This window comes from Anas platyrhynchos, chromosome 9 (assembly GCF_047663525.1).
Source record: "Anas platyrhynchos isolate ZD024472 breed Pekin duck chromosome 9, IASCAAS_PekinDuck_T2T, whole genome shotgun sequence".
Taxonomy (NCBI): Eukaryota; Metazoa; Chordata; class Aves; order Anseriformes; family Anatidae; genus Anas; species Anas platyrhynchos.
The window spans coordinates 23,673,771-23,686,452 of record NC_092595.1 but is presented as its reverse complement, the minus strand read 5'-3'; the positions used below and the strand labels follow the sequence as shown (position 1 = coordinate 23,686,452).

Here is a 12,682-nt window from a genome sequence, read left to right as displayed (position 1 = left end):
TTTTGGTGGCCAAACCATGTTTTACGAGCACTAAGTGCAGTAGATCTTTTGTAATCTAAGATGCCATAAAATGGTGTAAGCTGATGAGGAGCTTGGCAGGGCTGAGGCGACCCCACCGTGCTGCAACCTGGGCTTTGTGTTGTGTAACAGGCTCTGCAGGTAGGACAATGGTACGTACAGTATCAGTACTTGTCTTGTGGTGCTACTGCCTCCGTCTCACTTCAGGGCTGTGTGTGCCAGATACAGGTGTATGGCAAAAAAGGCAGCATCTGGCCTGTGGGACTGGAGTAAGGCTGAGGCTTGCTGTTGTAGCACAGGTTCTTGTTGTGGTTTAACCTGGCCGGTAGCTAAACACCACACAGCCCTTCGCTCACCCTCCCCCCTCTCTCTCTGGGATGGGGGAGAGAAGTGGAAAGTGAAGCTTGTGAGTTGAGATAAAGACAGTTTAGTAAGACAGGAAAATACTAATAATGATGATGATGATAGTAGTACTACTACTACTAATGTGTACAGACAAGTGATGCACAATGCAGTTGCTCACCACCCGCTGACTGATGCCCAGCCTAACCCTGAGCAGTCTGGCCCCCCCACCCCAGCTAGCCACCCCTATATATTGTTTAGCATGACCCCAGATGGCATGGAATACCCCTTTGGCTAGTTTGGGTCACCTGTCCTGGGTCTGTCCCCTCCCAGCTCCTGCTGCACCCCCAGCCTGCCCGTTGGCAGGACAGAGCAAGAAGCTGAGACGTCCTTGGCTTGGTGTGAGCACTGCTCTGCAACAATTAAAACATCAGGGTGTTATCAGCACTCTTCTCATCCAAAGCCAAAACATAGCACTCTACCGGCTACTAGGAGGAAAATTAACTCTGTCCTAACTGAAACCAGGACAGTTCTGCAGTCAAACTCATGTTAAAGTAAAGGAGCTGCCACCCAAAGGCAGCCAGGCATTAAGCACTGGGTAGGGCAGAACTGGAGTAGGTGGTGATGGCAGGTATTTCCTGGTTCACTTGCATGTGAATGCTGGATTTAACCTTCTGAACTGGAATTTGCACTAATTGCTCAACTGAATCTCTGCTACTTCACTGACAGTGACCCCCCTGTGCCTTCACTTGTTTGATCATATTTGACCACCTACCTGCTAGTTTGCCTTCCTACTGGCAGTTTCACCACTTGGTACTCGTGAAGGATTCTGCAGTTCCATTCACGTTGTCTCCCAGACAGTGAGTGTTCCTCATTCAAATTCATTCCCGTCCTCCAAAGAGAATGTTCTCCCTCCAGCTTGCCAGGCGGCATGTTTGTTATAATATCACTGAAAACTGAAGACAGCACACAGATAAAATCCTGGCTTCTACTAAACATGGGTTTCTAGAGAAGCTGAAAATGAAGGACAGCATTTTTAACTTGTATTGCGTGTGATAGTTTTTGGGGATATGCTAGAAACAAAGTTCACATCAGTTTGCTCTGGGTAGAAATAGTTTTGGGCAGAAGTTGGTTGTTTTATCATTTTATTTTATATGTTATTTTCTTCCTTGAGATTGCAGCTGCTTGTTTTAATCTTTAATTAAAGTTAGTATTACTTCTACTGTTGCTAACAAGTTGCAAGCACACATGTATGAGCACCAGGTAGCAGAATTGCACACAGACTCTCACAGGGTAAGCTTCTCAGTTCAGCAGCTTCTCAGTAAGTAACAGTAATTTAAAGGCTCCTGTAGGGGTGGGGTCAAGCTCTTGGTATAGGATGTGCTTTGTTGGAGAAATGTTGGTCTGACCCAAGTATGCAGAAGAAACATTGAAAGCACAGGTTCTTCCCTCTTCCCTTCTTTTCCATTGCTACCCTAAGGAAGGGAAATGATTTCTCAACCAAGAAACAAACTCGTTCAGTGTTCTGCAGTTAACATTCTCTGTACTGAGTTTTGAAGTACCCATGTGCTGATTCTCCTTGCATTATAACAAATCTTTCATATTGAGGTGGCTTAAAAATCTCCAGGCTTCTTTTGAAGTGATGCTGTTGCTGACTGACTTGCAGCTATCCAGTTCAGACTGTTCTGTCAAATACAGATTGATCCAGAGGCTTCTGGGTTTCTGTGCTTTTCATAGCCTTCATACTGGTGAGCAGAAAAAAATTAACTGCCGCAGTATGGGCTGAAGCATGCAGAAGAACTTAATTTTTAGCTGGTTTTAAAAAGAGAACAAAAACAAACATCAAGGCACTGAAGACAGAAGCTACAGGTGTTGCAAACATGAAAAGTATTGAGTCACGGCATCCTGCTGCTGAGGGCATTCCCTTTCTTTGTTAATGAATTCATGTTGAGTAATACACCGATGAAAAACTTGGGTTGAACTAGTTTTGACATGCCAAAAGGATGATATGGAAGGGTAACAAGCTTGCTTTCTTTGGAGAACAACTTAATTTGAATTTTAGTTTGAATTAGGTTGTGCTCTCCCCTTGTTAATAGCTATCCTAAGAGATTGTTTTCTGTAATAAACTTCATTGATGATCCTCTCAGAAACAAGAGGAACAGTTGATTTTGATAGTAAAAGGTTTTTATTTTTGAAAGATGCCGAGCATTTAACTATTGAAAAGAAAGAATAAAATGAAATACGTGGTACTACTCCTAACTTTCCCTTTGGATGAGGATCTAAGATTTGAATGGCACCAGTATACTTCTGTGAACCAAAATGCAATCCACTGAAAAGTGAAACAACTTGTATGTTTCCTGCCCCTGACATAGGACAAACAAAGCAATACGGTGACAGAACTGCAGAGGAATGCCCTCAGAACAGTATTGTTTGTTCCACGGAACTCCTTTACTTTGCCTCATACTGCAGCTTCTTTTTCAGAAGAGAAGGAGAATGCAGAAGATTATGGGACATGAGTGCTTTTACATCTTTAGCATTAGGTAACCTTTAAACCAGCTCTCATGCATCTCAGGATTTAGTTCTGGTTTAATTTCTCAGTGCACTAAAATAGTTTTTTCAGTATTGAAATGAAGCTATGGATTCCTGTTACTGCAGGTTGGGGACACTAGCCCTGTACAAGCAGGCCTGCAGCACCTGAGCTCAACTGGGTATCCTGTACAAGCGTACGGAGAAAGGAATGTGGTTAGTGGTTTAGGTTCCTTTCTGCTCTGCAGCTGAACAGGAATATTTCACTGTCCAACAGATACATTTTTTAGCTTTATTGGTGGCTGTCCCTTCCACCCATAGGCTTCTCTTTGTACTGTAGGCTCTTCAGACAGTCATTGGTACTGTTGACTGGTAATGAAACCACCTGTCAGCAGGAGCAGTGCTTTCCTACAAGTCAGAATAGCATCCTCTTTGGTGTTTCATTTTTTTTTTCTACAGCCCAAAAGGACTAGCAAAGGTTCTGATTGTAACATGGGCAGTTCACTGTTTTCTTTCTAAACTGGTGTCTTCTTGTTCTCGAGCTCCGGTGTACTTTCCCCAGTATCTTCCAGTCCTTTTGCCTAATAGAAGTGAGGAGTTAAGGATGCTGCTGTGCTGGCTTGGGGTCATGGCATGTATAACTTGTTGGATGACATAGGCCAACCTAACTGCCTTGTTGTTCTTGTGAGCAGCAGTATGCATCTTCTCACAGGTACTTTCAGTGCTCCTTTCTATTCTGGGAGTTTGTAAGTCTTCAGTTTGTTGTACTGAATACACTAACTGCCGGTTAGCAGTATAGTTCCCCTTAATTCTGAACTGAGATCACAAATGAATATATGCTTAACTTTTCTCTCTTCCTCTTTTGCTCTTTTTTCTTCCCAATCTCTCTTTTGGTTATTATGTACATGTACATAAAATGATGTACATGAAAATTGGTTATATCTGTTTGTGCTCCCAGCAACTTGCTTGCTGATTCTGTCAACGTGGCCTTGTGTGTTGCCACTGTCTCAGCTTGATTGCTGGGTGAGATCTAAGGTGTTGAAAGACTGTAGGGTAAAGCTTTCTAATGCAGCAAAAATCAAATGTTACCTTCATCTTGTGATGGGACTGTCTGTGTTGTGAAGCCAGTGGAACAGTGAGTATCTCTTAATACTTTTATGATTTTTCTTTGGGTTCTGTATCTTGAGTGTACTTATGGCCTGTTGGTATTTCAGGAGCGTTCTGCAGTATCCATAACTCTTCCATGTACTGAGGTATTTTTGAGGTGTTTTTCCACTTTGATGATTACAGAACAGCTGAATTAGCAGGAACTGTTCCATTGTAAGTGAATCTAGGAAGAGTATTGTATTGAAGCTATTTTTTGTCAGCAATCTGGAAAAATCTGTCTGTAGCTAAGTTGGTGTAACTTAGTTGGTTACAGCTTATACCTGGCATGGTATTTTGGTGTTTAATCGGTGATTTCTTCTTTTCCCTCCCTTCAGGGGATCACTTGTGATTTACCTTCTGCCTTTCTGTTCTAGCTTAGTCCTCTCTGTTTTGTCACTGAGGTTCAGGAACTGTCACTCGTCTGCAGAGTTCAGGAACTCTAATGTGACTGAGGTCCTGCTTCCGACAGGAGGTTGGGCCAGAGAATCTCCACAAGTCACTACCAGCCTGGGATTCCTGGGGTTCGAACTTGGCACTTGGGCTGCTCTTGAGCCCTGTATCGAAAAGGCATCAGGTCTGAATGGGAGTTTGCCTGTGTATGCTGTTAAAGTCTGCTTGCCTTCCATGAATATTTTATTAATCTCTTCCAAGAGAACTAAGTCATGCAGCTTCTCAGTGTGTAGAAATTCTGTGCTGGAGCAGGTATAAAAATCTGTTTCATTAGCACCTAATGTTCTTAAGTACAAACTTTCTTGGCTTGTTTGTCTGCCTTCCCTGCGTTGAGGTATTGTTACAGAACTGAGAGGTTGTGTGATGTTTTTAGCTGTTAATGTTCTACTCTGTGTACTGAACTTGCTCTGGGATGCGTGTGTGTTTTGGGCTGGTTTTTTCCTCATTTTAGCATTATGAGGGGAGAATATAAAAATAACATAATCCAACCTTGTGTGTCATTCAGCGCAGTTTGGTATGGTTTCTATATTAAAAGCAGTTAATCTGATAAAAGTCCCCTTGTGAAGTTTGCATCAGTAGATGCAGTGCAGCAGGTAAACCCTAGCATCTTTAGCTTATGGCTTTTTGTGGGGAGAACATAGGCATGAAAACAGATCAGAAAATAAGTGGTAGCTTGCTTGCTTCTGTGCTGGGGTAAGAAAAGCGTGGCATTCCTTCAGGCAGCTGAATTACAGTCTTTACATCAATGCAGTTGAAATCCAGCATCCTTACTGTATTTCATGGGATAAGATCTCTTTTGCTTGTTGTGTAGAAACTTCTTGTCCGGCAGAAGGGAAAGATGATAATTTAGGAGATGTGGTCAGAAACTAATTTGTCTAGGAAATCTTTAGTAGTTGTTTTACCCAGTCATTCCATGAACTCTTTCTACGAGAACGGATGAGAGCTTACTAAAATGAGAATAAGGGCTTTTGCCTGCATGGAGCTTTGATGTGAAGGCTCTCTTGTTTGGAGGTGAGGACTGCACTGGAAAGAGCTGGGCAGAGCTGAGAACTATTGAATTCAGAGACTGTAGTGAGGAAGAGTGCTGTACGAAAATCAGCTGCACAGGACTTGGTTTAAATCAACTACTGGAGTAAAACTGCTACTTAAATTTGAGTTAGCTGGTGAAGCGGTAGAAGTAATTGAGTATTAGCAAGTGCTTGCTTGCAAGGCAAGAAAATAGGTGTGGATGTTTGCAGGTGAAGGAGAACCTTGTGTGCAGTGAGCAAAAATGAGGTGCAGCAATGAGATCAGTTGAAAATGAAGCAAGATCTGAAACTAATCAGTAGTTACTGAACGTTATGCAGTAAGATCTTCAGTTTGGTTGCAATTGCTCTCAACTCTTAAATGCGTTATGCTTATGTATTTAGAATGTTGCTTTTACTCTAAATGACTAGATTTGTCACAGATATAGTTGATCAAGTAAATTCATTGTGCTAAAGCGAGGGCATATGAATCTGAAGTTTCACAATTAACTTTTTCTGACAAATGTACTAAACTCTAGTTCTGGTTAGTACGTTTGCAACTTGCTGGAAGAAAATGTCCTGAACTTTCAAGGCACATAACATCCTCATGTCTTTCGTTCCTTCTTCCGTCCTTTTGCCTAACACTGGCTTCAGGGTGCTAAGCTTTTGTAACTTTGACAAACTGGTTTGCTGCTGCAGCATTAAAGAAGGCACTGTTTGGACCAAGGTGCGAAGGAGAGTGTGCTGACCAACACACTTAGCTCAAGTCCCAGCAGGTAACTGGCGTTGTAATGGGGTGCTGCAGGCAGGGGCCCTACATGGCCCTGAATACTCAGGAAGCTGGATTACAGGAGCCTGAAAAGCTGTTGCATACCAAGGCTTTTGCAAAGAACTTTGAGTACCAGTTGTGGAGGTGATCCAAGTAGATTCAGGAAGCCGCCTTCTCTTGAAAAGCCTTAGTTTCTTTTTCGTGGGGATTTTTACCGGTTTCTCATCTAATGTGATTGAAGGCCTGAGGCCTGTTGGAGCACTTTTGTTTACTCCTTTTCCTCTCCATAGCGGACATCACAGTTCAGCATCTTTCAGCAAGTACTTCTGGGTGTTAAATAAAAGCTGATACAGGCTTGTTTTCTAGTTGTCTTGCGAGCTACAGAAGAGTGTCGGTCACTTCCTGTCATCTCTTTCAGGAGTGAGAAGGTAAACAGAAAAGCTTCCACTGCAAGCTGACAGGTGTTTTTTTCTTTAATTTTCTGGTCAATTGGGACTCTCTACAAGTAATACATCGGCATACACAACTTGTAGCTGTAACACTCATGATAGGTTTGTTAGGTCTGCAGAAACTGATTTCTACTTTTCTTCAGAGTAAGAAAGACAACTGGCAAACATAATAAGGAAGTGTTTACTAAAACAAGGATATTGTGCAAGATAACAATTTGATGCCAGCACTGTTAGGTGTTGTGAATTTATTTGAAATACTTTTTTTTTTTTTGGAGTTCATTCTTAGTCTAAAACACCTATGCTTATGAGGAGAGCTGCTGCAGGCCAGTGCTTTGGTATCGTTACAGCTAGGAGTATAGAGCTGTAAAACATGAACTAAAATATCTTGTTTACAGAAAACTTTATACGAGCAAAGGACCTGAACTTAACATTTTCAGATGACAAAGCCTGTTAACTGAAGCACAAAGGTCTGGTGTACAGTTGTAACTTCATCTTATTGTGGGTGCTTGGAGTCAGCACTCAACGTGGTCAAGGAGATGTCTTGCAGTGTGACAGGACTGCAGCTCAGCTGATGTGCTGGCATGTGCATCTCCTCTGAGGTAACCGGGCTCAGGTATCTAAGGCTGGGGAGGGAGGAATAAGCCTCACTCCCAGTACTTAGCTTACAGATGGATTGGAGGAACAAAGTTGAATGAGAACAGATGAGATTTAGGAACCTCAGGGTTCTCTTCTGTTTTTTTTTTTTTTTTATAGCAGCACTAGTCAGTTGTGACTCACTAAAGAGATCTCTTTCTTGCAGGGTTAACTGGGCACCTGATACTGTGTGTCATCGATACTTACAGGGGAAACTGAAGTTAATGCTTTGATGTCAAAGGCTGTAGCCAAATCATGAGGCAGCATTATATTCGTTGTATTGAAAGGCAAACGGGGAGTTGTGGTACCACTACACATCAAGAAAGATTGAGTTGAGGGACTTCAATATACGTTGCAACCTGGGCATCATCTTGATTTGATGGATGGCTTGCAGGGAAAGATGACTGCCAATTCATTTTTGGACATAGCTGAAAATGTCTTGGGTATAACAACGCTTTGTGCTGTGTAACTCTTAAAAGCAAATTGCTGAAAGTGGCTGTTCGGTGCAGGCAGGCCACCATTGCATCAAGGTTTCTCTAGATGGTGCCAGGGTTGTGGGTGTGATGCTTCATTTAGCATCTTCTGGTGTTTTGTGGAGAAGCCTATGTGCTGGCCCTAGCAGGGGAAGCATGTGGCTGGGGTAGTAGAGCTCTAGTTAACATTGCTCCTTGCACAGTGAGTCCTTGTGAAGTGCACGTTCCTGTAGGTGGTATGAGATTTACGGCAACCATTTTATAATATGACCGACAGTTTGACATAAGCACCTCACTTAATCCTCAAGCTGACCTCTGTGCAGAGGATATGCAGAGGATACTGTTTCTTCCTTACAGAAAGAGACTTGATAAAACTTGCCTCCTTGCTGGTGTTTACGCCGAGATGTATTTTTCACTTGTGTTTGAATACAAAGAAATGAAGGAGAACGCACAACAGTATTTGACAATGCCTGTGACTGGCTTCAGCTGGATCCTCTTGGCAGTGCTGGAACCTCAGTGGGCTTTTTGCCTGTTTAATGCTAGGTTACTGGGCTCGCACCTGTCCTGTGCTCTCTGTAGAGAATGCTACCACTTAAACTTCCTTCAGCTGACTAACCTGCCTGTGCTAGCAAGCTGGCGTGACTTCCAGCTATAGCAGACCTTTTCCAATCCACTCTGAATCGTTCAAGTGTAAGAAGACTGCATCTGAGCTAGCGGGAGCCTGATGGCTGGCTTGTGCTGTGCAGGCATCTTGATGGCGTCTGTGTTCCTGTGGGCATGGTGCGCGGTGTGTGAGGTGCTGCTTTGCATAATGCCAATTTATATGCCTGGTTTCTTACGGCCTCCAGTGAAATGGAGTAACTATGGAGCCTCTGCTATTTTCTGCTTGCTTCTGTTCAATTCCATAAATCTTTCTAGAGGAATAGAAAGTGGCAGTCAAGAATCGTCTGGCTGTAGTGATGTCTTCAGAGTTACTTTATTGACGACACAGAATTTGAGCTGAGCCTTAGTTACCTACAGCTGAAGTGGTATCTCAAACCTTTCCTGTCAGACTTCTTGCTTATTGTGCTTACAGATAGAACAGATACTAAATCAGTGTATAGACTGTGTTCTTAAGCTCAGGTTGTTTTCCTTGTGGCTTTTTTCACCTGTGAACATGTGTGGGGAATTGTGTGTTTACTGGTTTCCACACAACTTAAAAACAGTAAAACTGGATTTGCTGGTTGTGGTCCTGTTGCTGTACTTTGTTTGGAACCACTGATTTTACAGGATACCGGTCACCTCTCTTCACTGAGAACTTAAGCGAGAGTTAATCTTAAAATATCTCTGTTCCTGAAGTTCAGTTGGGCTTTATGGCATTTATATTTTTAAAGCAATAGTGCAGTTTAATTCTTTCACCTATAAAACTAAACATTTTACCACTAGTTAGGCTCTCATGAATGATAAATTGTTTCTAGTCAGATTTTTTTTCTGAATTACTGTAGCTTTCTGTATAAATGGGAGTTGCGTGAATCTGACTAGAGAAAAAAGCAGATTTAAAAACATAAGTTACTTCTGTTATCTTGTGGATACTGCTGCTCATTCTTGAAACTCATTGCAGGAGATGACAATACCAGTTAAAATACTTATACTGTTGGTTCTCTATCAAGCATTGAGTTTTTACTAGTTGGTGAGTTTTTTCCCTGAAGTTGACAAATACAGGTGCTCTTAAACTGCATTCATCTTGGCTCCTTAAATAAAATAATTGTAAAATAAGTTGTTGCTTTTTTGGTAGACTGTCTTCTGTTATAGATGCACTAGATACTGGTTGTTCTACATAAGATTCTTCTGAAGGGTATTTATATCTCACCCTGTGTGTTTTTAACTAAACTTAAAATTAATAGTCTTTTTGTCTTAAGCTTTTGCTTAAACTATAGCATTTTACATGTGCTTCCTTTGAGGCATGGCTGTGAGTCTTCATGCTTCATGTCTTAATGAGGCTCTCTCTTGTCTTTCAGTGAATGATAGTGTCTAGAAAGGGTATGTCCCTTCAGGAGAGAGGTGCCAATGTCCAACCGGCCTAATAACAATCCAGGGGGGTCACTGCGACGTTCACAGAGGAACACTGCTGGGGCCCAGCCACAAGACGACGCAGTAGGAGGAAGGTATGATTGTTGTTTCTGTGTTTTTTATGTATAAAGGCAAAGTTAAGGTAACATTCTTTAATTACAATTTCTACCCTGAAATCCAAGCACTGAAACTTGAGTAAAAACTTCCTCTCCCCTCAAATGCTGTCTGTAATATTGTTGCATGGCCTGAAACATGGCTAACACATTATGATGCAGCTAGAATAGCAGTAGTAGATCTGTATGGAAGAAGCATTACTAGGCAATATTACAAAATCACAGGTAGTAACAAATTCCTTCCACCTCTTCCTTGTCTTTTAACAAGAGTCTCCAGAGGGCAAGGAGACTCACTGGTCTGTGGAATCTGGGAAAATCTATGTTGCTCTTAGAAAATATTAAGTAACTGGCATCTCTGTCTTGCATTGCATGTTAATTCTGTGCAGGTTTTGAATAATTCAAGAACAAAGAGCTTGTCATGTATTATTGTATTCATACTTGTGAGCAGGTGGGCTGGGTAGTATTTGTTTTGTAAGTAGCTGCATCTGTAATGCAAAACTGGATCCTTGAAACTTTCCTGTGTAATTATTATGTCAACTAAGGAAGTAGGAGTCTTTATCTGAGTGAAGCATGTAAGGATATGTCTTCCTTTAATTTTGTTAACCTTTCTTCATTACACTAATTTTACAGTACCATGGTAGGCAGCATCTGTCCATGCACTGCATTTCCTCAGAGCTATTACTGGTGCAGTTGCTTGAATACATGAATTTTGGCCTTGGGTTCTATGGTACAAGAGTATTATTAAAATATTGCATTAAGTGGCACCACTTATTTTTCTGTACTAGAATTCAAATCCTTGATAGTATTTCTTACTGGTATACGGTCTAACTGAAAACAAGGTCACTGTTTGATGGGTGAAGGATGCTAACTGTTCTTCTACGGAACCTCATAGGAAATAACTTGATCCACAAAATTGGGTTTTACTTTTTCTAGACACTGCATAAATGGAAAAATGAATGATAAACACACGGCTTCTGCCCGGTGCTTCACATGGGGAGGATAAAGCTGTTGCCTGAGGTAGCTGGTTATTTTGCAGACCAGCACTGTTTCTAGAGAGTTCTCCTTAACTGAGGCATGGTGAACCCTTCATACTGTTCTGCATATTGTGTTATCTCTACATGCAAATAAATGGTAAGGTGGATACAGCCCTACCAACTCTTTTTGTCTTTCTCCTGATATTCTGTAGCAGAATGTCAGGAAGAAGCTCTACAATGAAGCAGACAATCTGAAGAGTTTTAGGGGTAACACTACTCTCTTACAATGAAAATCGTGTGTTTTCGTGCATTGCAATTTGTCTTAAATGACGGAACATCTTCCATCTCTTACCAAGTCAATGTCAGTCAAAATTCTCTAAGTAAGAGGTTTATCAGAACTATAGGTCTTTGTTTATTTGAAATTGATGGAAGCTTCCAAACCTGATCACTTCTTTTTAGCACGGTTTTGAAAATGTGGGTTCTTTAGAATGGGACCTCTGCTACCTTTGCAGCTATTTACGAGCATTTTTGGTTAGCAAAGCACATAAAGGCCTGGATAAAGCATACTTGCTAATATAAACATTATAATGAATTCCATTTCCTATTGTCTTCTGTATGTTCTCCTCAGTAAGGTTCCTCAAGTAAAGTCTGTTCTGAAGGAGGTCAGAGAAAGATTTCCAAGCTGAAATGCTAATTTGTATCTGATTCTTGTACATCTGAAAGGTTTCTTGCTAGAACTTCATTGATTTTTACTTGATGAGCATCTGTTCTGCACTTACATAAAGACTTCGGAAATTGTGAACTCCCGTCTGGTCTAATATGTAAAAATAAATGTGGAATCTTCCTCCTTTGATACATAGTATTGGCAGATTTACCTTAACCTGGAAGCAATAGTGCGATCCTGTTTTGTTTTAGACTGGACTCTATTAGTGTCACCCCAATAACACTTCTGAATGGGGAAAGCCTATGATGTTTTCTCCTGTTGTTTACTAGTGATTGCACATCTAGCTTGATAACTTGATATTTAAGTGTTTGATTTTGTTTTTTGTTTTTTTAAACAAATGTTTCTAAGTTCACAAGCCATGTGGAAAGATTGTTGCAGCACAAATTGGCAGTAAGCTTAGTGTCTGCAATGTGCTTTTTTTTTTAAAAAAAAAAAAAAAAAAGAAAAACAACCAAAGGTATGTTTCTGAAAACAGATACATAAACAGGTGAACTGCCCCTCCTTTCCCTTTGGTGTATGCACATACACATGCCTCAGTGAAGTTCGACTAATGTGTTTCTTCCTTTTTTTTTGGTAGTGATGTTGAAATAACTGCTTTGAATGCCCTGCTGTTGTGGATGATACAGTACTTTCAGCTTGAAAAGTACTTAATGGTATCCTCATAAAAGTAATTTTAAGTTATGATGGAACCCCCCTAATTGTACAACAAGAACTCCTGTCTGAACTCTTTCTTCTAGCACTTTGCATTGAACAGGGACTCTCTCAGGTTTGTAAGGAACCAGGAGTGATAGTTTCCCTTTGCAGAGGGAAACTGAAGAGGATTGGGAAGCAGATCCATTAATAAGAGTGCTCTTTCTTGTGTGGAGTGGAAGGGCTAGGAGGTGCTTTCTTAATTCCATAACTACATTGTCCTATGTATGTTGAAGAACTGCATCCTTGTGGCTTAAAACCCCAGTGAGGCCACAGACTGCTGCTGAGCCACTAGCATTTATTTTGAACAGCGGCCATTTGG

At 41.3% G+C, this 12,682-nt stretch overlaps 1 protein-coding gene across 11 annotated transcripts in view; it reads left to right on the top strand.

The window, feature by feature from the left end:
- Positions 1 to 12,682, top strand: part of TRIP12 (thyroid hormone receptor interactor 12) — a 75,419-nt gene that overhangs the window by 16,410 nt on the left and 46,327 nt on the right. For all 11 annotated transcript variants that reach the window (XM_072042715.1, XM_072042714.1, XM_038183470.2 and 8 more), the window contains exon 2: positions 9,808 to 9,954. In XM_072042715.1, coding sequence (XP_071898816.1) covers positions 9,857 to 9,954 — 98 coding nt within the window. In that variant the 5' untranslated portion in view covers positions 9,808 to 9,856. The remainder of the gene's footprint in view (positions 1 to 9,807; positions 9,955 to 12,682) is intronic.